The sequence below is a fragment of the Sinocyclocheilus grahami genome, unplaced genomic scaffold (assembly GCF_001515645.1).
Source record: "Sinocyclocheilus grahami isolate Dianchi unplaced genomic scaffold, SAMN03320097.WGS_v1.1 scaffold7.1, whole genome shotgun sequence".
Taxonomy (NCBI): domain Eukaryota; kingdom Metazoa; phylum Chordata; class Actinopteri; order Cypriniformes; family Cyprinidae; genus Sinocyclocheilus; species Sinocyclocheilus grahami.
The window spans coordinates 321965-344839 of record NW_015505186.1 but is presented as its reverse complement, the minus strand read 5'-3'; the positions used below and the strand labels follow the sequence as shown (position 1 = coordinate 344839).

General features: G+C 35.4%; 1 protein-coding gene across 1 annotated transcript in view; it reads right to left on the bottom strand.

Moving 5' to 3' along the window:
• The window catches only part of LOC107589360 (uncharacterized), a 68056-nt gene that overhangs the window by 9098 nt on the left and 36083 nt on the right, over positions 1-22875 (bottom strand). The window contains exons 11-23 of the mRNA XM_016277775.1: positions 21529-21620; positions 21361-21442; positions 19742-19891; positions 16514-16663; positions 15166-15422; positions 14969-15089; positions 12207-12401; positions 8758-8910; positions 7502-7719; positions 6121-6304; positions 5787-5942; positions 4350-4664; positions 4081-4188 (exon numbers count right to left, since the gene is read on the bottom strand). Coding sequence (XP_016133261.1) covers positions 4081-4188; positions 4350-4664; positions 5787-5942; positions 6121-6304; positions 7502-7719; positions 8758-8910; positions 12207-12401; positions 14969-15089; positions 15166-15422; positions 16514-16663; positions 19742-19891; positions 21361-21442; positions 21529-21620 — 2181 coding nt within the window. The remainder of the gene's footprint in view (positions 1-4080; positions 4189-4349; positions 4665-5786; positions 5943-6120; positions 6305-7501; positions 7720-8757; positions 8911-12206; positions 12402-14968; positions 15090-15165; positions 15423-16513; positions 16664-19741; positions 19892-21360; positions 21443-21528; positions 21621-22875) is intronic.

Here is a 22875-nt window from a genome sequence, read left to right as displayed (position 1 = left end):
TGGAGGGCCGGTGTCCTGCAGACTTTAGCTCCAACCCTAATTAAACACACCTGAACCAGCTAATCAATCTCTTACTAGGCATAGAAACTTCCAGTCAGGTGTGTAGAGGCAAGTTGGAGCTAAACTCTGCAGGACACCGGCCCTCCAGGACCGAGTTTGGACAGCCCTGGTCTAGATGGTTGTGCAATGGTGTTCTGAGTGGTTGCTTACATCAAAAAGCCACACCAAACCTTAGCAAACACCACTAATGCAAAAACATTAGGTTTACATGAGAACAACATGAACAAAAGAACACTAGCATGACTACACAAGCACACTTGATTTTTTTTTTTTTTTAACTCTGGGCTTAATAAGAATCATCTGCTCTTAAACATGTCGTCATACACAGCTGTAATGGCTTGACCTTTCACCCCATGACTAATCTTGTGCTGCTCTGGCAGCCCCAGACCATAAATCACACAGGGCAGTCAGGAGGGCCTTCTAGAAAGTTCACAACAAATTTTCCAGCACCCCCCGCTCCTGCTGGGAGCCATTTCAAAACTCAGCGATCATGGGAAGCGAAGGGTGAGGTCACATCTCAGCACCGCGCTCCTGTCATGAGTGAGTTTACATCAACCCGAAAGAGAGCTTACATAAGAGTGAAAAACCCCACTGCATGCATCTTATCTCTCTTACCACCTGCTTCCTTTGTCATTGTCTTTCTCCATCCATGCATATCTGATTAAAATAACTGATTTGCAGCAAATCTTTAGATCTAATAAAAACCTCTGGCCTCTGCTGGTTTCTGACTCATTTGTCATGATAGAGCAAGAGTTTAAAGAGTAAAAAGTAGTGCTAAAGATTTTTCCAGTTTTTTCCAGATTTTTCTAATTAATTTAAATTTAACTAAACAAATTAAATGAATTGAAGCCATTAGTAGACTAATCACGTTTATATCAGTTTAATTAGTTAAATAATAGGCTTTAATATATAGCCTATTCCATGCTCAAGCGCACACAAAATGCTTGTCGCAAAGCAAAAATGAACTATGATGACTGTGAAAGTTTCAGAAAAATAGCAAGGAGATATTTTAATAATTTATTAATAAACTAGAATTTTCGTGGAGTCAGTGTCGGCTGCAAAGATGAAGTTGACAGTGCTGACTTGCCATTTAATACAGTGGATGCGCCTTTAGAGAAAAATGCAACTTTCATATGGTGAACTTTTCCATGACATTCTAATTTATTGAGATGCACTTGTAATTAGAGAGCATTAGGTTTTTATTTGAATTGGTTCATTTACAAGTAGACATTTCAAGCTTTCTATAGATATATTTCCCATGTCTGTGAGGGAAGTAGCCTATAACACTGAGTTTCCGTTCATTTTTGTGATGCTCTCCAGTTCATGGAGACACATCTTGGTTGTTTTCTTTATTTTACAAAAGCACAACGTTTTGTTGATATTGTGAGCGTACACAAATAAAAGTAGAACCTTTACAGTTTCAAATGATGTATTATTACTCTTATCTGTATGAGCAAAATGACAGCGTTTTTAAAGATGTTTTTGCTGTTATCAGGAGAAAATGCAAGTTGCTGGAGCCTCCAAGTTATACAGTGTGCACTAATAGCTTCCACATGTCACACAAACACTTGGATATGCACCTAATAGAGCACATTTTTCTAGGTTAACATTAGAGCGAGCGGCCATGTAAAGTTGCTACTACTTACATGTTTAAATTACAAATGAAAAGCCATATTTGAGGGTGATGAATGATAGGCGAACATTTGGATTTCCTGCCTGATATACTGTAATTGCCACAAGGATATACATTATAAATTTTTTTTTTGTAAATAACTGACATTTTTGTCGACTAAGCCTCTTCTCGTCGACTATTATGGGGGGCAGCGCTAGTAAAAAGACTAAAAGTTTGCTCTGTTCCTCATGCAAAGCTATTGCATGGGTGCAAAAGACTCAATGCATACATGTTTCAATAATCATTTCTGAATTTGTGTGATTATATGCTTTGATCTTTAGGGTCTCGTTTTTGTTATCAGTGGCTTTTATATGTTCTGAAAGCTGTGAGGGCACAAAATAAAAAATCCTGCTGACAGATATAAAATGCATTTGAAATTGAACAATATGACAGCAGCTAGACATTTTCCCACATGCCCTACAAACTCCTGCTGTTTTCAAAAATATATACTGGATTACATGAGAGCTGCAAACCTCATGGGCAACAGCAATGGGCAACATTTCAAAAATAACTTCTAACACTGACCGAAGTTTTCATTTCACAGACCCTAATAGCATAATAAAAGTCCCAAGGATATTGCAAAACCATTTAAGGCTACTATATGCTACTATATTTAAGCCCCTGTAACCGTTCCAAGAAACACACTTTTTATTTTTGCTGCAATTACTTTCAAAATGTTCCCAAAGACAGTTTTGTAAACAACCCGAATGCTTGAAATGAGGCTTTATATGAGTCTTGGAAGAGTTTCTCGTCCCGGTTTCTAATACTTCCCATATACTGGCAGCTCAAAATGAGATCATTGGAAGTGGCTATTTCCTCCGTCATCTTCTCATTACCTGCCCATACCTGTTTGCAATCTCCTCTAAACCGCAGTGACCTCTCTTCCATCAAAGTTTCTTTGGCTTTGTTGCCTTTCCAACCACTGCACAAATAAATGATCAAGCCAGTGGCGATATTTCAGAATAGCATACTATTATACTATGAATCTAAGATGTACTGCAATGCTTCGGTAATCAAAAAAATATGATAAGATGTTTCGAGATCATGATGTTAGTCAGTCCATCACACTACAGTCCTCATGCACAAACACAAGCAGAGCTGGGTAGATTACTTACAAAGTGTAGTCCGCTACTAATGCCAAATTACATGACAAAAATTGTATTTAGTAATGTAATCCATTACATTACACATTTTAGGTAATATAATCAGACTACTTTTTGATTACTTTTAGATTACTTTTGTAGGGAAGTCCATTTCCGCCACTAAATAAAAAATAAAAAAGGCAATTGTGACTTTTAATCTCACAATTCTGACTTTTTTTCCCGTCACAATTGCGAGATATAAACTCACAATTCTGACTGTTTTGTGTAACAATTCAAAAAAAGTCAGAATTGTGGGATATAACCTCAGAATTGCGAGAAAAAAAAAATCTGAATTGCAAGATTTAACCTCGCAATTCTGAATTTCTCGCAATTGCGAGTTTATATCCCGCAATTCTGAATTAATTGAATTTATTTTTAATTTTTTTATTCAGTGGCAGAAACGGGCTTCCATATTGACCTAACTTGTTTATCACATTGATTTAAATAGGATAATCTTGTAATATATTGATATAAAAATGCAAAGAGAAAGAAAATATATTCCACTCTTTGTTATTAACAACATAAAGTGCAGTCAACATTACGTCAAGGTTTCCCAAACTGGGGTTCGTGAAGGAACTAATAATAATTAGAAAAGTGCTAATAATTAGAAAAGCTAATAATTAATTATATCATAAAAATGTCAAATTAAAATCAATAATTTTAAAATAATTGCGTTTGAAAGACAAAAGCCTTCCAAAGACATAGTAATACATAGTTAAATAACTCATAGTGACAATAAAAAAAAGTTCTACCAGCAGTTGATGCAATGTTGGGATGTTGAGAAAAAAACTAAATATTGAAAATCCAGTAGTCAAATGTGTGCCCTCTCAGTTTTCTGTGCAATTATAGTCAGCTGACTAATGACTGGTCTTTGTGTGAATGTCCACAATACTGGAAACTTTTAGCGGCAGGCTATTTCTGAAAGGAACATTTAAAAGATGATAAAATTATGAATAATTTATTGCTATTGTGTAAATAATATGTAATCATGTAACCAATAAAATGTAACCAATAAATTTTTTACTGTAGTCTGATTACAAGTATTTTACAATGTAGTATAATCTAACTACAAGTACTTCATTTTTGGAATCTGATTACGTAATCCAGGTTACATGTAATCAGTTACTACCCAGCACTGCATACAATTACCATTTTTCTGTTTACTCGTGCAGGGCCAACTGCAGGGCATTCACCAACTATATTTACCTCTTCTGCACTGTGTCGATAAATCTTTGTCTTTCGCTTTAAACTACCAAAAAGCCCCTGGCAGCGCTTCCAAAAGCCTTTACAGGCAGAAGAGTGAGACTCAGCAGGCTGAAGGGGAACGCAAAACAAAATAAAACAGAGAAGGGTGTTTTTAAAGGAAAGAGAAGGAAATGTGAGGAGCCTGAGAGGGATATCAAACACAGAGCAGCATATACAGTAAGTGCAATAGAGTTTGACTGTGTGTGATTATGATGTTTAATCATTCTCACCCTGTGCACAGGTTCGGGCACCGGCACACCACCTTCCCTGCCAGGCGCCTGTACCTGGATTTGTGTGTCTCCAGAGTTACTGAAGCTGAGGATGAGGTTGACGGTGGCTCCTAAAGCTGAGGGACTGGGTTCCTTTAGCACCAGGTACGGTGAATCCGGCCTCTGTAAATGACTGCTGTCATCGCTTCCTTTAGAACTGACACTTTGCATCACCTCATATCCATAACTGTGCTGCAAACCATCCTCCGTGTCACCAGGGGGAGCGCTTGTGAGGCTTTCTGTTGTCTTCTGAGAGACCTCGGGTGAGGTTTCCACCTGAAAAATGGCAGAATTAGAATGCCTTATGAGGAGACCGCATCTTTGGGTCAATCTCATGAAAACTCACCAGGAACTCAAAAGTCACATTTCGTAAACAAAAGATAAATCAAAAAAATTATATTTCGCATAAAGACAAAAACATGTTGTATTTTAGGACTTTAAATTGGTTTGAACTGTGACATTATTTGACAATTAAGCACATTTCCTGCATTCAATTTCTCATTACTATAAAAAAAAAATATATATATATATATATACTGTATATAAAATTACACTCTATATTCTATATTTTATTCTATAATAATAAAATAGTAAAGCTTGTTTGCATTATGATTGTTTCTACATTTAGTAGCATTTGCTTCATTTAATATATGATGATTTAAATAAAAAATGCAATGTAAAATCGAATATCTAATACAAATTATCACTGACAATAAGTGGAATTATAAAAAAAATCGTAAATATTAGGTTTTATTTTCTTTATGTAAAAACATGATTTTTAAAATGTATTATTATATAGTTATTTTGGGTTGATCTCATGAAAACTGTCAAGGATTTCAGGACCATTAAGACTGTTTGCATTGTGACACTTTAATGCAAAAATGCTATATTATTAAATAGTAAAGTATTTAAAAGTATTTAAACATTTAATAGCATTTGATACATTTGGTATAAGCTGATGCAAAAAAAAACGATATTAATAACGTGAAATACTTCTACATTTAGTAGCATTTGCTTCTAAATTTTATCACTAAATTGTATTTATTACTACATTTTATTTTATATATTCTGATGTAAATTGAAAAATTATTGCTAATATTGATTGATTGATACTGATATTATTTAAGACAAATAAGCACATTTCCCATCTTCAAATTAGCTGTAATGGGAAAAAAACTATATTAATAAAACGATAAAGATTGTTTATAGCATTTGAGAATTTGAATCATTGCATTACAGTATTTTACTGCAACAATCATCGAGAATAATTTGAATGATTCTAATTGATTACTTATTATCTATTTATTTATTATTTATTTCATACACACACACACACACTTTTTGATTGATAAACTTAATTTATCCCCAGAAGGGAAATTTACAAATGAATGGTTCTACCTGTGTTTGTGGGCTGCAGGCCATGGCCTCGGAGTAAATAGCGTCTGTTTGAGCTTCTTCAGCCTTCTGTCTGCTCAACAGCTGATCCTTCTGAGCCCTCCAGTGAACCAGGATCCATCCCAGCATGCTCCTCAGCTCCTCCATCCTCTCTCTGATCTGCACAAGACAAAGAGCAATGGAAAAAGACCCCAAACCATTTTAACTTTATTTCATCCAGAAGAAACTTGAGGTTGTTCTTTCATAGGAGACTTAGGGAGAGTGTAGAGTTACAAAATCTATTTGTATATCAGTTGAGCAATGCAACTGAAGCAGATATTAAAGAAAGCTTATATACCATTGTGTTGAGGTGATGCTCGTCATCAAAGAGGTTTTTTCCAGCCACGGCGAGCTGATCAAACTCCTCGAACTTCTGCTCTATCTGCCGATCCAGAACCTCAACCAGAGGCTCCTGGTTCTCTCGGCTTTGACGCAGAGCGCTTTCTGAGAAAATGCAGGAGCGGGTGTCTTCTGTCCAAGAGCTGTTGGAGAGAAGATGAACAGCAGAGAGGTGAAGACAAGCACTTCAGGCCAACACACACAGCTCGAGATGATGCTCACCAGACATTTCTCCAAACACATGAAGAGAACACAATGTGAACAGACATATCCCATCAATAAATCAAACATTAGCTCTGCAAATTATATTCATAGAACATTCCTGGTGAATCACACCAAAGCATGTCCAGCTCACATTTCACCCTAAAATCAAACGAAAGAAGTACCATTATGAGTTTTTGCTTTATGCCACTATTTTCATGACAATTAAGCCCCAAATCTGCATTACTGTAATGCGTCCAGACATTTACATTTGTTTTTGTTCAGTATTTTTATTGTAAAAAAACAACAACAACATTTACTCTTTAGTTTTTTTTGTTCAATAATTAAAATAATTTTTTGTTTAGCATTATTTTAGCATTTTGAGTTTTTTTTCTTAAATCTGTTTGAATGCTATTAAATTCTCATTACTAAACTACAGTATTTTTAAATAAAAAATTAAAATCAATATTTATATATTATATAATTTATATATATTCAAAAAAGAGAGAAAAATATTAAGTATATAATAAGTTTTTAGTATTTATGGTAGCATTTATTCTATTCTTATTTCATTTATGTTGATTTAAAAAAAATACTTGATTTTTTTTATTAAAAAAATTGCATAATTGAAATGTCTAGGCACATTACAATAATACAAATTTTGGAGGAAACTTGCTTAATTGTGATGAATAAAATAAAAAAAATTATATTTATAAATTACCATATATATATATATACACACACACACACACACACACATACATACATACATATATAAAATAGCATATATATATTTATTTTATTATTATTTAACAATTTGTATTATATATATAGTAATATTTTTGTTTTTATTTTTAATTATTTTCTATTTTCTATTTATTATTAATGTGCATCAACACAATAATAAAAAATTAGGTAGAATTGTTTATGTTTATCATATATATCATGAAAATATCACAATGCAGAAAAGTCTGATGGTCTTAAAAACCGTTCTTTTTTATGTAAACTATGCATATTAATTATCATCCCTGTCTATTGGTTTTGGGGTGAATTATGACCTGTATGCGTTCTTCTTATGTATCTTTAACAAAATGTGAAATAAAACAAGGTCTCATTTAATCGTTTTATCACTGACTTACATCATTGCCAGGTAGTTCCTAAAGAAATGGCGCAGGTGTCCAAACTGCAGGAGTCTCTTCTTGTTTTCGGCCACACTTTTGCCGAGCTCGTCCCAGGCGTTCAGGCTGGTCTGAATCTCAGTCCCTACAGCGTTCATCCTCTCCGGACACACGTCTGACAAACAGCTCGCCAGACTCGCCATGGCCTCCACCTCCTCCTTCAAGACCCCGTATTCAGCCTAGAGGAAAAAACACATCTAGGTTTAAGTTCACAATTTCATACTACCATCCTACAAGTGCTATTTTTGCAGCATAAACCCCAGTTGTGCAAACTCTTATGGCTTCACACTTTCAGTGCTTTAAATCTGTTAAAGGAACCATATGCTTCACATATGCATCGCTGGCATAGTTTCTGAAGCTAATTAAAAACGTTAATAAGAATCAAGCCGCTGTGTTTCAGATCTGCGGCTGCAAAACAGAGATTGTCAGATGCTTTGTGCATGAGCGTCAAACTATTTTAGTATGAGCCATTAGGTCATTTCTTGGGCTTTGGGGTTTCCAGACAGATGTGTTCGCGTTTTGCACGCCATCGAGGTATTTTTGCATCGCAATGCACCCAACCCAATGTTGCAGTCTCAAATGAATCAACCGACACATACAGATACACATCATAAACGCCAAAGACTCGCACACAATGGAGTCCTGTGTGGATAATAAAGGCACGTGTGGGCTCACTTCATTAACATCTATTGAACAAAACAAGGGTCTGGCTGAGCCTCAGTGGATGTCCAGCTTCAACCACAACAGGAAACAGATTCTAGAAACAATTTGCTAAAACAAATTCATCACAAGAGATGGGAGAAAGGCATTTCCATTAGATCAACACCAGGAGTTCACTGAGTCCCGGCAAACAAGATGCTTCCTGTTCTCAGAGCGCGTTCGCTGGTAAATGCTTCGAACATGTTATTGTGTTGCGAAAACACTTGGTTGCTATCTGGATTTGCTTTAAAAATAAAATAAAATTTAAAAAAAATATATATAAATATATACAAAAGGTAACGGTAACATTTTCAATACAAATCTGAATGAATAAAATCAGCTATGTGTTTAGTTTTTTTGTTTTTTTGCAATACTACTACTACTACTAATTGTTTAGCAAAATATTTTACTTGTCCTAAAAATAAGGTAAAATGTGAGTCAGGTTTTGTAAGATTCACCCTAAACTCTTGCAACATTTTTCTCTGGTAGTCCTGCAGTACCGTTCAGTGCGCCCATACCTCCAGCTGGTCCTGGTACTCCTGCAGGTCATCCAGACCACAGCGATCCGGCTCACATCTCACAGCCATCTCACTTTCAATCTCCAGCACATCTACGGCGAGCTCCGCACAGCGCTGCAGACACTGCTCCACGTGCGCTGACACCATGGCATGCTGGGAAACAAGGAGAAGACGAATAGTACAGAGAATAGGGACCACTTAGGCCCAATCCCATTTCTACCCATTACCCCTACACCTCCGTTTCGCACGTTCACGTTCACATGAATGGGTAGGGGTGTCTCGATTCTCTTTTGCTTGGAGGCGTAGGGCAGTGGTGTAGTGGAGGGTATACGCAGGTATACAGTGTAAACCCACTTCTTTATCAGTCGGCTTTGCGTATACCCACTTCGAAATCCCGTCTGATGCACCTCATTCAGTAGAGTACTGCATTAGCCAAATCATGACAGTCCACCACATGGGTAGCTAAATCAAATCGCATGTGAATAAATGTAAATATTCCCGAAACACACCCAGTAAAGACAGTGATGCGGTCAGGACGTGCTTCAACTACTACTTTGAATGGAGACGTCAGCCAAAGTGAGCACTAATAACAGGACCAGTGCTCCAAATGACCATTGCTCCGGTACTTAGAGTCAAAGCATCAGTATCTGGGTAATTAGAAATGATCCTATAAAAATCACACGCCGTGAATTACCTCTCATCGTGCAAAAAAAATGCAAGCGCAGTTGGTCTGGGGCGTGAGAGTATGTCAGGGGAGGCGTGCAGAGTGGTAAAATAATATTTAATTATTGATTATTAATTTGAATTAGTACATTAGAACGGAAAAAACCTTAAAATGAAAAGAAGCAGGTTTTTGCGATCAGATATTTTTTAAACCGGTAAACTTTTCAGTCCAAGGATCCAGTAAACGAATGATTTCAAACAGTAAGTTCAAAACAGCTCTACAGAGAAAACCTGACTGATTTCATCAGAGATAAATGAAAGTATCAGAAGATAGAAATCAAACATATGAGTAGAGCTGCACAATTCTGGATACATTTATCGCAATTTTTTTTTTTTGGTATCAAATAGAGATCATGATTCTCTTACGATTCTGAACAGATAGCTAAACAAAACAGCTTGTAATTTACACGAGGTTCTGACAAAATGTTAATTGCTGCAGTCTGGAATTTTTTTACATTTGAATTATTTACTGCAAAATCTGCACCTCTTCTGTGGCTAATATTAATTTCATAATGATCCTTACTCTGTGAAGTCAAGTAGCAGAAGTTAAGTGATGTGCAAATACTACTTGCCCATTTTGGGGTGAACTAAATACGTAAGACTAGTCTTACATGTCACTGTTTATAACGCAGGCCATTAAAAAAATGGGGGCATAAATTAAGAGTATACCTAATTCTTCAGGCACCACTACACCAGTGTCATAGAGGGAAGGGGCCAGATAGCCCTTCAAATGAAGATTTTTCAGGACCACACTTCAAACGAAGGGGTATGAGCATAAACCGGCTACAGCGGCAACATAGCTGCACGAGCGAACAAAAAGTATTCATTAGCATTAATAAAGATTTGAATGAAAAGTAACCATTTGTTTTATGTTACATTCAATCGTGCGTTCATATTTACGGTCCTGCTATTCAAAGAAATGTTTGCAAAAAAATCGCTAAAGTTTGCTAACGTTAAATCATTACTGACTGCACGATAGTGCTACAACATATGTCTGATCAGGACGTTAACCACCATAGACATTGACGGGGGCTAGTCCCCCGAGAGAGGGAGAGAGGGAGAGAGAGAGAGAGAGAGAGAGAAGGAGGGAGGGAGAGATGAAAGTTGCATGTACATGTGTCTATGCGTCTTTCTGTACAATGAGTGAGTTTCCTTCAAAAACAGCGATTTTATCGTCTCGTTGCTGGAAAATATAATGTAGTGATTCAGTATTTAAACTACGTTATTAATAAAAGTCGTGGGGCAGCATTGACAAGTTTCTTTGCTCCTGGATGTGGAGCTGCACAATCTCTGATATGTGTGTGTGTGTGTGTCAGTAAGCAGCGCATTACTATAGAATGGTAATATAGAATGGCTCTAATGCACACCAGTATAGATGTGTGTATTGTAGGAGCTAGACGACGCTCCACCACGCTCACGGACTCGGGGTCTCCAGCCAGAGATGTCTGCCTGATGGACAGCTCCACCGCCTCCAACCACGCCTCCAGACTGGCCAGAGACTGCAGCATCCGCACCACCTGCCAATCACAGCCAAACAACTCGCAATTATCAATTAAACACAGCTGCTGTGGACGGTCTGTTCTCTGCAATGCACAAATCACAAATACACTCAGGCAGAGCAGACTTTACTTTTTATCCCACACTGCATTATGAGATATAATATTCCATGCAGGGTGACTGACTGTATACTGAACAATTCACAAACTGCATGCATTCGGCAAAAATATGGTTATTTTGCATTTGAAATCACATTTTGTGTAGAATATCTAATCCAATGAAATAGTCAGCCAAAAACATAAAAAATACTTTTTTAAATTTTTTGCGCTTTTTATGTTACTTTCATTTTTTTTTTACCTGTGTTATTTGTATTATGTGTATTCAACTTACAACTTTTGCAGTGACATTATTTTTAAGATAATTAAGCACATTTTCCATAAAAAAATCACTGTAATGCAGCAACATTTCATTATTATTATTTTTTGCATTCCCCATTACATTTTCAAGACTGTCAATATTGAATGCAAAACAAAACAATAAATTGCGATATTTTTAATTTATATTTTATTATGTAATTAGCATAAATTAAATGTGTAATTTGGACACACACACACACATCACTTTTTTTTACATACATTTTCTTCATGCAAAATACACTGTGCAGTGTCTACTAATTATGTGAAACAGTATGCAAAATGCAATGATAAATATTTCAAACAGTAAATAATCTGCTACATTTTTGTTACATAACCTTGTTACGTTGCATGTTTAAATCCATCTTATAAAGTAGTACTGTTTTTGCATTTTTATTCCAGTTTTGTGTCATTTTTTTGTCAGTAAAAAAAGAAAAAAAAGTCAAATCATGATAGATAGCATTTCTTGCTCATCACACTGGAAATGTATTCTCAATTTTGCACGCACTGCATTATGAGATGCAGTACTCCACAGTGCGCTCTAGTTGTATACTGTACATTTTGGCAAATGTAGTTGTGTGGGCATTTCTTGGCATAATAAATGGCGTATGATGACGCGTAACAGTATAGTAGTGGTGTCCCAATTCTTAGGGGAATATTTTCACCCCTCCCCCTTGACGCTCTGTTTCAAGGGACAAGGGGAAGGGGTATAAAATAGAATTTGGATTGGGCTTTACATATCAAATCTTGCTTGCCAGGTCTACCTCAACACAAACAAAAGTTAATGGGACGTAATTCATTTCTGACTCTACACACCCTGGTGAGGAGCTCCTGGATGCTCTGGTCATGTGACTGCGAGCGGCCCCTCTCCCGCGCCGTGTCATTGAGCATCTCCACTGCTTCTCTGAGCTCCTTCACAGGGTTCCCAATGGCTTGCATCAGGGGCTCGTCATGTCTGCTCACCGGCAAGCCCAGAAGAGACGGTCCAGAGTCAAGCTCACTGCACAGCGGCTGGAGGAACACAGTACACAATATCTGATTGGTCGATCCTGCCATTCTGATCAAATATTTGTGTATAGTAGTGAGAATACTTGGTATAATTAACTGTTTTTTTCCAACACAGCTGTGCTAGTTTGATGCCTCATATCACTCCATAATCTCTTCTGTCTCATACAAGAAAATCATTCAAACGCAAATCAAAATATCGTGTCAACTTATTTGTTTGTTCGGAGTTGTGGCAAGTTCATTGCACCTCTTCAATTATTTTCAATGTCATTATAAAAAAAATCTGAATTGTTCTGGCTATAAGTAGAAAAACTCTGAAAACTTAAAATTGGGTAGAATTGACAAATTATGACAACTTGACTGACGGATTGATTCCAACAGTTTGACATTAACATGTTGCTAAACTATCAACATGCTACTCTAATAATTATAATACAAAGCACAAACAAACAGATACACACACACAACTATATTTATTGATTTGATTTGATTTATTCTAAACTTCAGTTTTAAACTGAACTAAGTATATTTTAATAATACAATAAAATGTAACTTAATTATTAATGATTACTGATTATATTATTACATTTATATTAAATATTATTATTATTAAATTAATATTGTTTTTATAATTAGATTAGTATCGTATAATATAAAAAGTTCATAATATTTTTATAAATATAAATTTTATATTAAATTAATTACATTATAATTACATTAAATTATATAATATTAAGTAATAAAAATAATTTGATATACATATACAGTATATATAAATTGATACAAGTATGATTAATGCAAATCCAATAGATATTTATTTATTAAATAATATTTAACAATCAAGTCTTATTTATAATTATAATAATTTATAAATAAGATATTTATTATTAATAACAATAATAATAATAAATTATTACAATTATTAACAAATGGATGGAACCAGAGATGATGCTAAGACAATAATTTTTTACAATACAGTTCATGGAGTGTTGTTCAACTCTGGATTCGAACCAGCAACCTTTCTAATTATCACTAAACTACACCATCTTTCTATGGCACACTTTATCTCCAATGTCTATGTAAGCATGCTGCCATTATCAATGCTAGAAAAGAGTTCCTGTAGTTCTGTAGTTCATTCCTGTAGTTAAAATGCATTGCCAAGGTCATGGGTTCGATTCCCAGCGAATGAAACAAAATGAAAACCTTCAATGAAATGTAAATTGCTTTGTATAAATGAATCTGGCAAATGCATGAATGTAAATGAACCATAAAAACACAACCCGTAGCTAACCTGTCCCAGGGTGCTGTAGTGACTTTCCTCGAGCTCCAGCTTCTCCAGGAACTCCGTGAGCATCCGCGTGTCCTTCAGCTCTGAGCTCTGCTGGGTCAGCGCCATCTGCACACTGCTGAACCTGAAAGAACACCAACGCTCATACATCCAAACACCGCAGCATAAACGTCTATCCGTATCGAACCGGCAGCACATACTTCATTTCCACGTCCTTCAGGCGTGCAGGAAGCAGCGGAGTGTGAAGATGTCTTTGACTGCTCAGATGATCTACTTCCTGTCTGAGGTTCTGCAGCTCCAGACGTCTGGCCTCCAGCTCCTGCTCCAGCTGGCAGCTCTCTTGCTCCACCACGCTCACGGACTCGGGGTCTCCAGCCAGAGATGTCTGCCTGATGGACAGCTCCACCGCCTCCAACCACGCCTCCAGACTGGCCAGAGACTGCAGCATCCGCACCACCTGCCAATCACAGCCAAACAACTCGCAATTATCAATTAAACACAGCTGCTGTGGACGGTCTGTTCTCTGCAATGCACAAATCACAAATACACTCAGGCAGAGCAGACTTTACTTTTTATCCCACACTGCATTATGAGATATAATATTCCATGCAGGGTGACTGACTGTATACTGAACAATTCACAAACTGCATGCATTCGGCAAAAATATGGTTATTTTGCATTTGAAATCACATTTTGTGTAGAATATCTAATCCAATGAAATAGTCAGCCAAAAACATAAAAAATACTTTTTTAAATTTTTTGCGCTTTTTATGTTACTTTCATTTTTTTTTTACCTGTGTTATTTGTATTATGTGTATTCAACTTACAACTTTTGCATTGACATTATTTTTAAGATAATTAAGCACATTTTCCATAAAAAAATCACTGTAATGCAGCAACATTTCATTATTATTATTTTTTGCATTCCCCATTACATTTTCAAGACTGTCAATATTGAATGCAAAACAAAACAATAAATTGCGATATTTTTAATTTATATTTTATTATGTAATTAGCATAAATTAAATGTGTAATTTGGACACACACACACACATCACTTTTTTTTACATACATTTTCTTCATGCAAAATACACTGTGCAGTGTCTACTAATTATGTGAAACAGTATGCAACCTGTAGTTAAAATGCATTGCCAAGGTCATGGGTTCGATTCCCAGCGAATGAAACAAAATGAAAACCTTCAATGAAATGTAAATTGCTTTGTATAAATGAATCTGGCAAATGCATGAATGTAAATGAACCATAAAAACACAACCCGTAGCTAACCTGTCCCAGGGTGCTGTAGTGACTTTCCTCGAGCTCCAGCTTCTCCAGGAACTCCGTGAGCATCCGCGTGTCCTTCAGCTCTGAGCTCTGCTGGGTCAGCGCCATCTGCACACTGCTGAACCTGAAAGAACACCAACGCTCATACATCCAAACACCGCAGCATAAACGTCTATCCGTATCGAACCGGCAGCACATACTTCATTTCCACGTCCTTCAGGCGTGCAGGAAGCAGCGGAGTGTGAAGATGTCTTTGACTGCTCAGATGATCTACTTCCTGTCTGAGGTTCTGCAGCTCCAGACGTCTGGCCTCCAGCTCCTGCTCCAGCTGGCAGCTCTCTTGCTCCACCACGCTCACGGACTCGGGGTCTCCAGCCAGAGATGTCTGCCTGATGGACAGCTCCACCGCCTCCAACCACGCCTCCAGACTGGCCAGAGACTGCAGCATCCGCACCACCTGCCAATCACAGCCAAACAACTCGCAATTATCAATTAAACACAGCTGCTGTGGACGGTCTGTTCTCTGCAATGCACAAATCACAAATACACTCAGGCAGAGCAGACTTTACTTTTTATCCCACACTGCATTATGAGATATAATATTCCATGCAGGGTGACTGACTGTATACTGAACAATTCACAAACTGCATGCATTCGGCAAAAATATGGTTATTTTGCATTTGAAATCACATTTTGTGTAGAATATCTAATCCAATGAAATAGTCAGCCAAAAACATAAAAAATACTTTTTTAAATTTTTTGCGCTTTTTATGTTACTTTCATTTTTTTTTTACCTGTGTTATTTGTATTATGTGTATTCAACTTACAACTTTTGCATTGACATTATTTTTAAGATAATTAAGCACATTTTCCATAAAAAAATCACTGTAATGCAGCAACATTTCATTATTATTATTTTTTGCATTCCCCATTACATTTTCAAGACTGTCAATATTGAATGCAAAACAAAACAATAAATTGCGATATTTTTAATTTATATTTTATTATGTAATTAGCATAAATTAAATGTGTAATTTGGACACACACACACATCACTTTTTTTTACATACATTTTCTTCATGCAAAATACACTGTGCAGTGTCTACTAATTATGTGAAACAGTATGCAAAATGCAATGATAAATATTTCAAACAGTAAATAATCTGCTACATTTTTGTTACATAACCTTGTTACGTTGCATGTTTAAATCCATCTTATAAAGTAGTACTGTTTTTGCATTTTTATTCCAGTTTTGTGTCATTTTTTTGTCAGTAAAAAAAGAAAAAAAAGTCAAATCATGATAGATAACATTTCTTGCTCATCACACTGGAAATGTATTCTCAATTTTGCACGCACTGCATTATGAGATGCAGTACTCCACAGTGCGCTCTAGTTGTATACTGTACATTTTGGCAAATGTAGTTGTGTGGGCATTTCTTGGCATAATAAATGGAATATTTTGCTCAGTATACATACTGCATACTATTTTCTTTAAACAACAGAAGGCATGCCATTCCAAACATTCAGGGAAACACGAGATATATGTACCCTATAGTTGAGCTCCTCTGAGATCTTCAGGACCAGACCGTTCCTCTCATGCCTTCTCTTCAGCTCGTCCCACAGAACCTCCAGCTGACTCAGAAACTCCTGGATCTTGATGCTGCCCGGATGCTGAGCCCTCACCAGACTGTAACCCTCCTAGATGGAAACAAGAGGTTTGAATTAACATTTTTACATTAAAAAAACAATTATGCAAACATAATTTACATTTGTTAATTAAATAATATTCATATTATTTTAAAAGTCTGATTTCTAATTAATATTAATAATATTAAACTAAGTATAATTTTAGTAATTGTAATTGTCATTATGATTAAGGGCTAATATTCATTTTGTATTAAATATGATACTGATATTCATTTTTATCATATTTATCAGTATAATATAAATATACATTTTATAGTATTGCTATACGTTTTGTAAAATGCAATAAAATCAAGCTAGTGTTAGTTTTTTTTGTAGTTTTTTTTTAAGAAAACAAGCAGTTAGTCAATGAATAGAGTGCAAGTCTAAAAGGGGCAATTTTTTTTTTTTAAGAATAGAATTAGAATAGAGAGTTCTAGAGTCAGAGGGTCAAATAAAGATGGAAGAGATGTGTTTTTAGCCGATTCTTGAAGATGGCTAAGGACTCGGATTGAGTTGGATATACACATATATATTGGATTGAGTTTATATATACACATATGCATGCATATATATACTCGCAGAGGTGTTAAGAAATGAAGATCATTCTATTTTGGCTATATAGGGGTGCTCAATGTCTGATTTCACATAGAAGTTAATATACAGCTTATTATGATAATGCTGTAAATAAGAATATGAAAAGAAAGAAGCTTTTAATAAATATTTTTAACGTGCGTGAATAAATCCAACCACCCCTGTGACAGATTTAAGTTTCACTTTCCGTAATCTTTGACCGACTGAGGAGCGGCAGGGATTACTCAAATTTACACAGGCAGAGTGAAAGACTGGATTTTTTCTATCAGGTAGGGTACAAAATTTCAAATCATTTCAGCCATTCCTAATTAAATTTTTGGATTCTGTGAACATAGGCGCCAAAAAAGCTGAGATATTAGGCCTATCTATTCACTATCATACAGATCTGGCAAATCAATGTATATTTGTGTGCTCTGCAGGAAATCAAAAGGTTTATTTTTGTCCAGTGCAGGCTCACGATTCCTCTTTTATTATAACAAAACTTCATGAGATCGCACGATGAAGTAAGACGAGGGACAGCTTCACATATTTAAGCGATCGCATGGAGTTTGATGTGGCAGTAGGCTATGCTTCAAAGTCTGACAAATTTCCTCCGTGAAAATCTCTATACAGTCAGAGTAAACATACACACAGGCTTCATCGAATTCTTCTAGCATCTGTTGATTTCATCTCATGTCTGGATTATTTGGTTTTATTTAGTGCAATCTTCAGTTTCATCAGCTCTGAAGTAAAAACAACATGATATGCTGCCGGCCAATGTTCGCTATCTATTAATCAAAACATAAAACATTATTTACCCCGTTTGCGTCTGTGAGGTGCCCGTTACACAGTTTCGCTCTGTGTTACCATCAGTATTTATGACTGTCAAATGTTTGACTACTTGACTCTTGTATTTTTCCCCCGCTTCCAAACATATGATTCGACTATCAGTTTTACGAGGTGCGTAAGAAATGAGTTCAACACATACGAGATTTCAGGACGAAAACATGACAAATGTCTTGAAATAACAATGTCTTGATGTGTGGTTGTGACTCCAGACCGTTAAAATGATTAGAGAAATAATGCACTCCAGAAGTGGTAATGTGGCCACGACTCCGGAGCCTATTAATGGAACGGTCTTTCTCCATTCTCAAACAAATTAAGACATTCGATTTTTATTGATTGAATGCAAGCAATTATTGTGATAGACAACACTGTAACCACGAAAACATGACAAATGTCTTGAAATAACAATGTCTTGATGTGTGGTTGTGACTCCAGACCGTTAAAATGATTAGAGAAATAATGCACTCCAGAAGTGGTAATGTGGCCACGACTCCGGAGCCTATTAATGGAACGGTCTTTCTCCATTCTCAAACAAATTAAGACATTCGATTTTTATTGACTGAACGCAAGCAATTATTGTGATAGACAACACTGTAACCGTTTCCTCTGATTACGAAATATTTTTGTTTGATGGGGTATTTGCAACGGAAGGTTTATCTTGAAATAAATCATCTGAACAATATCTTGAGGTGTGGTTGTGACACCAGGTCGTTAAAATTATTAGAGATAATAATAAATTTTTATTGACTGATTGCAAGTGCTTATTGCGATAGAAAACACTGTAACGGTTTCCACTGATTACTAAATATTTTTGTTTATTGGGGTGGTAATATTATATAGGCCTATTAATAAGGAAGGGGGGCCCAAAATTTATGATAAGAGGTAAATCCGGCCCTGATTAGATCCATGCATTACAGTAGGTCTTAATATAGATCTGTCTCAATGTTGATCAAACTTTAAAAGAAAAGACTAAATCACTCGCTGCATTTGATTAAACTACTGTTTATATGCATCTTTGTTCTGATTTTTAAGAACAAAGATCAAATTAAAATAGCTATATTGTGATTAATAATATAGTAATTATTATTATTAAGAAAAGAATTGGAGGAAAATATGCAACGTTGCTAGGTGATTTTGTTTTGGAATCTTCCGAAAACTTTAACTCGATTTTTTTCTCTGAATCAGATCTGCTGACTCTATCGCATTCAAACGCCTTCATTTTTCGTCTGATTCCAACAAATCATATATCATTTTGAAGGTAATTTATTGGAGAATGTGAAAACAAAAATAACGCATTTTTGAAAATGTGCTCATTCCGACTCATTTTGCCAGCACGGGTCACAAATCGTAATCGTACACATTTTCATTGCTTCAATTTAATTATGATTAAAACTAGAAAATTGTAATAATTAAAAACACACAAAAAAATTTGAGGATTTATTCTCTCAATAAAATGTGGCATGCAGTAAGGAATCACTGCAATATACTTCTACTTGTTGGAAAAAGTAGCTTAATTTAATTTTTTTTACACAACAACGTTATAAGTCATGTTTAATTTCCAAAAAGTGCATTACCAATAGACAAATGTTAGTGTACGACGAGGTATCTATGCACACTTGTTGTGTAAAGCCAGTGAACCTCCCAGCGCTAACACGCTCTGACAGCAGTGCTCACCTTCTTGACCAGCTCTATCCTGGCTCTGTTGGACAGGATATCCTGTTCCAGTGAGGCCTGACGCCTCTTGGCTGCTTCAAAACCGTTCGTTCCGGCCAAACTGCAGATCTGAGTGGCCATCGCAACGCTGTCTTTGAGCCAGGAGAGAGTCTGTGGAGAATACAAAGAGAGCATGAACACAGCGGCTCTGTTCCAAACACCTAGAGACTCCCCTACATAGACAGCAGTCTACTCCACATGAACTGCACTAGAGATGCACCTTTGACTCATTCCTATAGTTAGACATCAGCTAACAACACAACACTCTAATGATCATAATACACAGCACACACAAATGTGAAATATGAAAATAAGTGATTAATGATACTTAAGTTATTGAATTCTAAAAATATTAATTCTAAACCAAGTTTATTAAGTTTTAGTATATAATAATAATATTAAACTAAGTATAACTTTATAGTAATATAGCAATAATTTGATAATTATATTTCTTTTAATAATATTTATCAGTATAATAACATTTTATAATATTGCTATTTCAAATCAAAATTCAATTATGTATAAATACATACTAGTTAATATACATATAATTTCTGAAAATAAAATTGATGGAAATATAATTTATATTTATTCATTACATAATATTCATATTGTTTTAAAAGTCAGATTTTTAATTCCTACTAACACATTTACACAAAGTATAATTAAAAAAAAAAGTAATTCTCATTACGGTTAATGTAATTATTGAATTTGATAAATGGTATACATTTTTATATTTATCAGTATAATATACATTTATAATATTGCCATTTTTAAAGGAATTAGGATATATTAGTGAATATAAACAATTTATATAAAAATTCATGCAAATTAAATTAAAAATAATATTTTAAGTCTGATTTCAAATTAATAATAAACAAAGTATAATTTTAATATTTGTTATTTATTATTATTATTGATCACTACTAATTTATAATATTTAGTTATTATAAAATTAGATAATTACAGTAATTTTATAACATTTATCAGTATAAAAAAATTTATTATATATATTATATGTACAAAAAATATATATAAATAATATATATATATATATATATATATATATATATATATATATATATATATATATATATATATATATATATATATATATAATGTATTAATTATTATTCTTTTTAAAGTCTGATTAATAACTAATTTTATTAATTGTCACAAGCGCACCTACTATGCCTATTCTGCCTAAATGCTTTCTATACAGCTCACTAGGTTTTAGAACAGAACCGAGGCGTCACATTCAATGAAAAAACAGGAAGACATTTCTATCAGAAAGAGATGAGAGATCCTTATTCAGACCTGGCTGACCTCTGAACCGCTGGCTGCTGGCGGCGTTTTCAAGCCAGAACAATTCCTGGAAGTCACATACACTAGCAGATCCTCAAGCAATTAGCAAAGACCCATCGATCAACCTCTCATGAGTTTATTCCAGAGGAATCCGAACTCTCAGCTGAACCGCAGTGAAGAGCTCCTCTGTTCTGCTCTGACTGGACTCAGCGGGTCTTTTCGCAGCATAAGCGATTGTGTAACTCTTGTGTAATGGTGAAGTAATAAATAGGCACCTTGTCTGCAGAAACGGTGAACTTCTGGAGTTGCGTGTGGAGCAGTGTGTGGCCGCTGGACTCGGGCCTCGGCACGTTCCCGCTGTAAAGCCAAACACAGGACCTCTATTTAGCATGCATCTTTAATTTGCATGTGTGCAAAATTTTTTCCGATGTAAAAAATGTCACCTTTCAGCGGCCGTGTGGAGTTTGAGGGCTGCCATCTCTCCTGCATCCCGGCTGTCTGAGGGCTTCCCGCAGCGCTCGGCGTCTCTCCCGGCCTGCGGAGGGAAACACAAGCTGCGTGTTCATCCAGCAGACTACGCCTACAACAGACCCTTGTCTGCTTGTTTAAAACACGGTGGTCCTCCGTGATGCTGATGAGGTTGGCTGGTAAGCCGGGTCTGAATATCAATCAGCGTGCGGACAGTGTGGATGTAATCCCAGAAAGAAAGCCAATTACCTTTTCTGGAAAGTTACAGTGAGCAGTGCTGTTAAACAGGCTCCAGCGTCACATGAGGAAGCCAACATGGGAAAATAATTATTCTGTATAATCGCCATCATGTCTCGAGTAGGTCATTGCTTTTTGTTGCGCATTACATCAGCTATGAACAACATGATACTCTGATAATCATAACAATATACAGCACGCACAAGTATTGGGGAAAATAACCAACATGTTTTATTAGAGTAACTATTTTTATTGATGCTAGGTTATTAAATAAACAACATTTATCTGTGTGTGTGTGTTCTCAGACTCTCCTAATTAATTATTAATATCTTCTAACATACCAGTCAAAAGTTTTTGAACAGTAAGATTTTTATTGTTTTTAAAGAAGTCTCTTCTGCTCACCAAGCCTGCATTTATTTGATCCAAAGTACAGCAAAAACAGTAACATTTTGAAATAATTTTACTATTTAAAATAACTCTTTTCTATTTGGAAATATTGTAAAATGCAATTCATTCCTGTGATTTCAAAGCTATATTTTTAGCATCATTACTCCAGTCACGTGATCCTTCAGAAATCATTCTAATATTCTGATTTGCTGCTCAAAAATCATTTATTATTATGTTGAAAACAGCGGAGTAGAATTTTTTTCAGGTTTCATGATGGATAGAAAGTTCAGAAGAACAGCATTTATCTGAAATAGAAATCTTTTGTAACATTATAAATGTCTTTATCATCACTTTTGATCAATTTAAAGCATCCTTGCTAAATACAAGTATTAATTTCTATAATTTCTTTCAAAAAAAAAAAGAAGGAAATAAATCATACTGACTCCAAGCTTTTGAATGGTATAGTGTATAATGTTACAAAAGCTTTTTATTTCAGATAAATGCTGATCTTTGGATCTTTCTGTTCATCAAAGAATCCTGAAAAAAAATCCTCAACTGTATATTGATAATCAGCAAATCAGCATATTAGAATGATTTCTGAAGGATCGTGTGACACTGAAGACTGGAGGAATGATGCTGAAAATACAGCTTTGATCACGGGAATAAATTACATTTTAAAATATATTCCAATAGAAAAT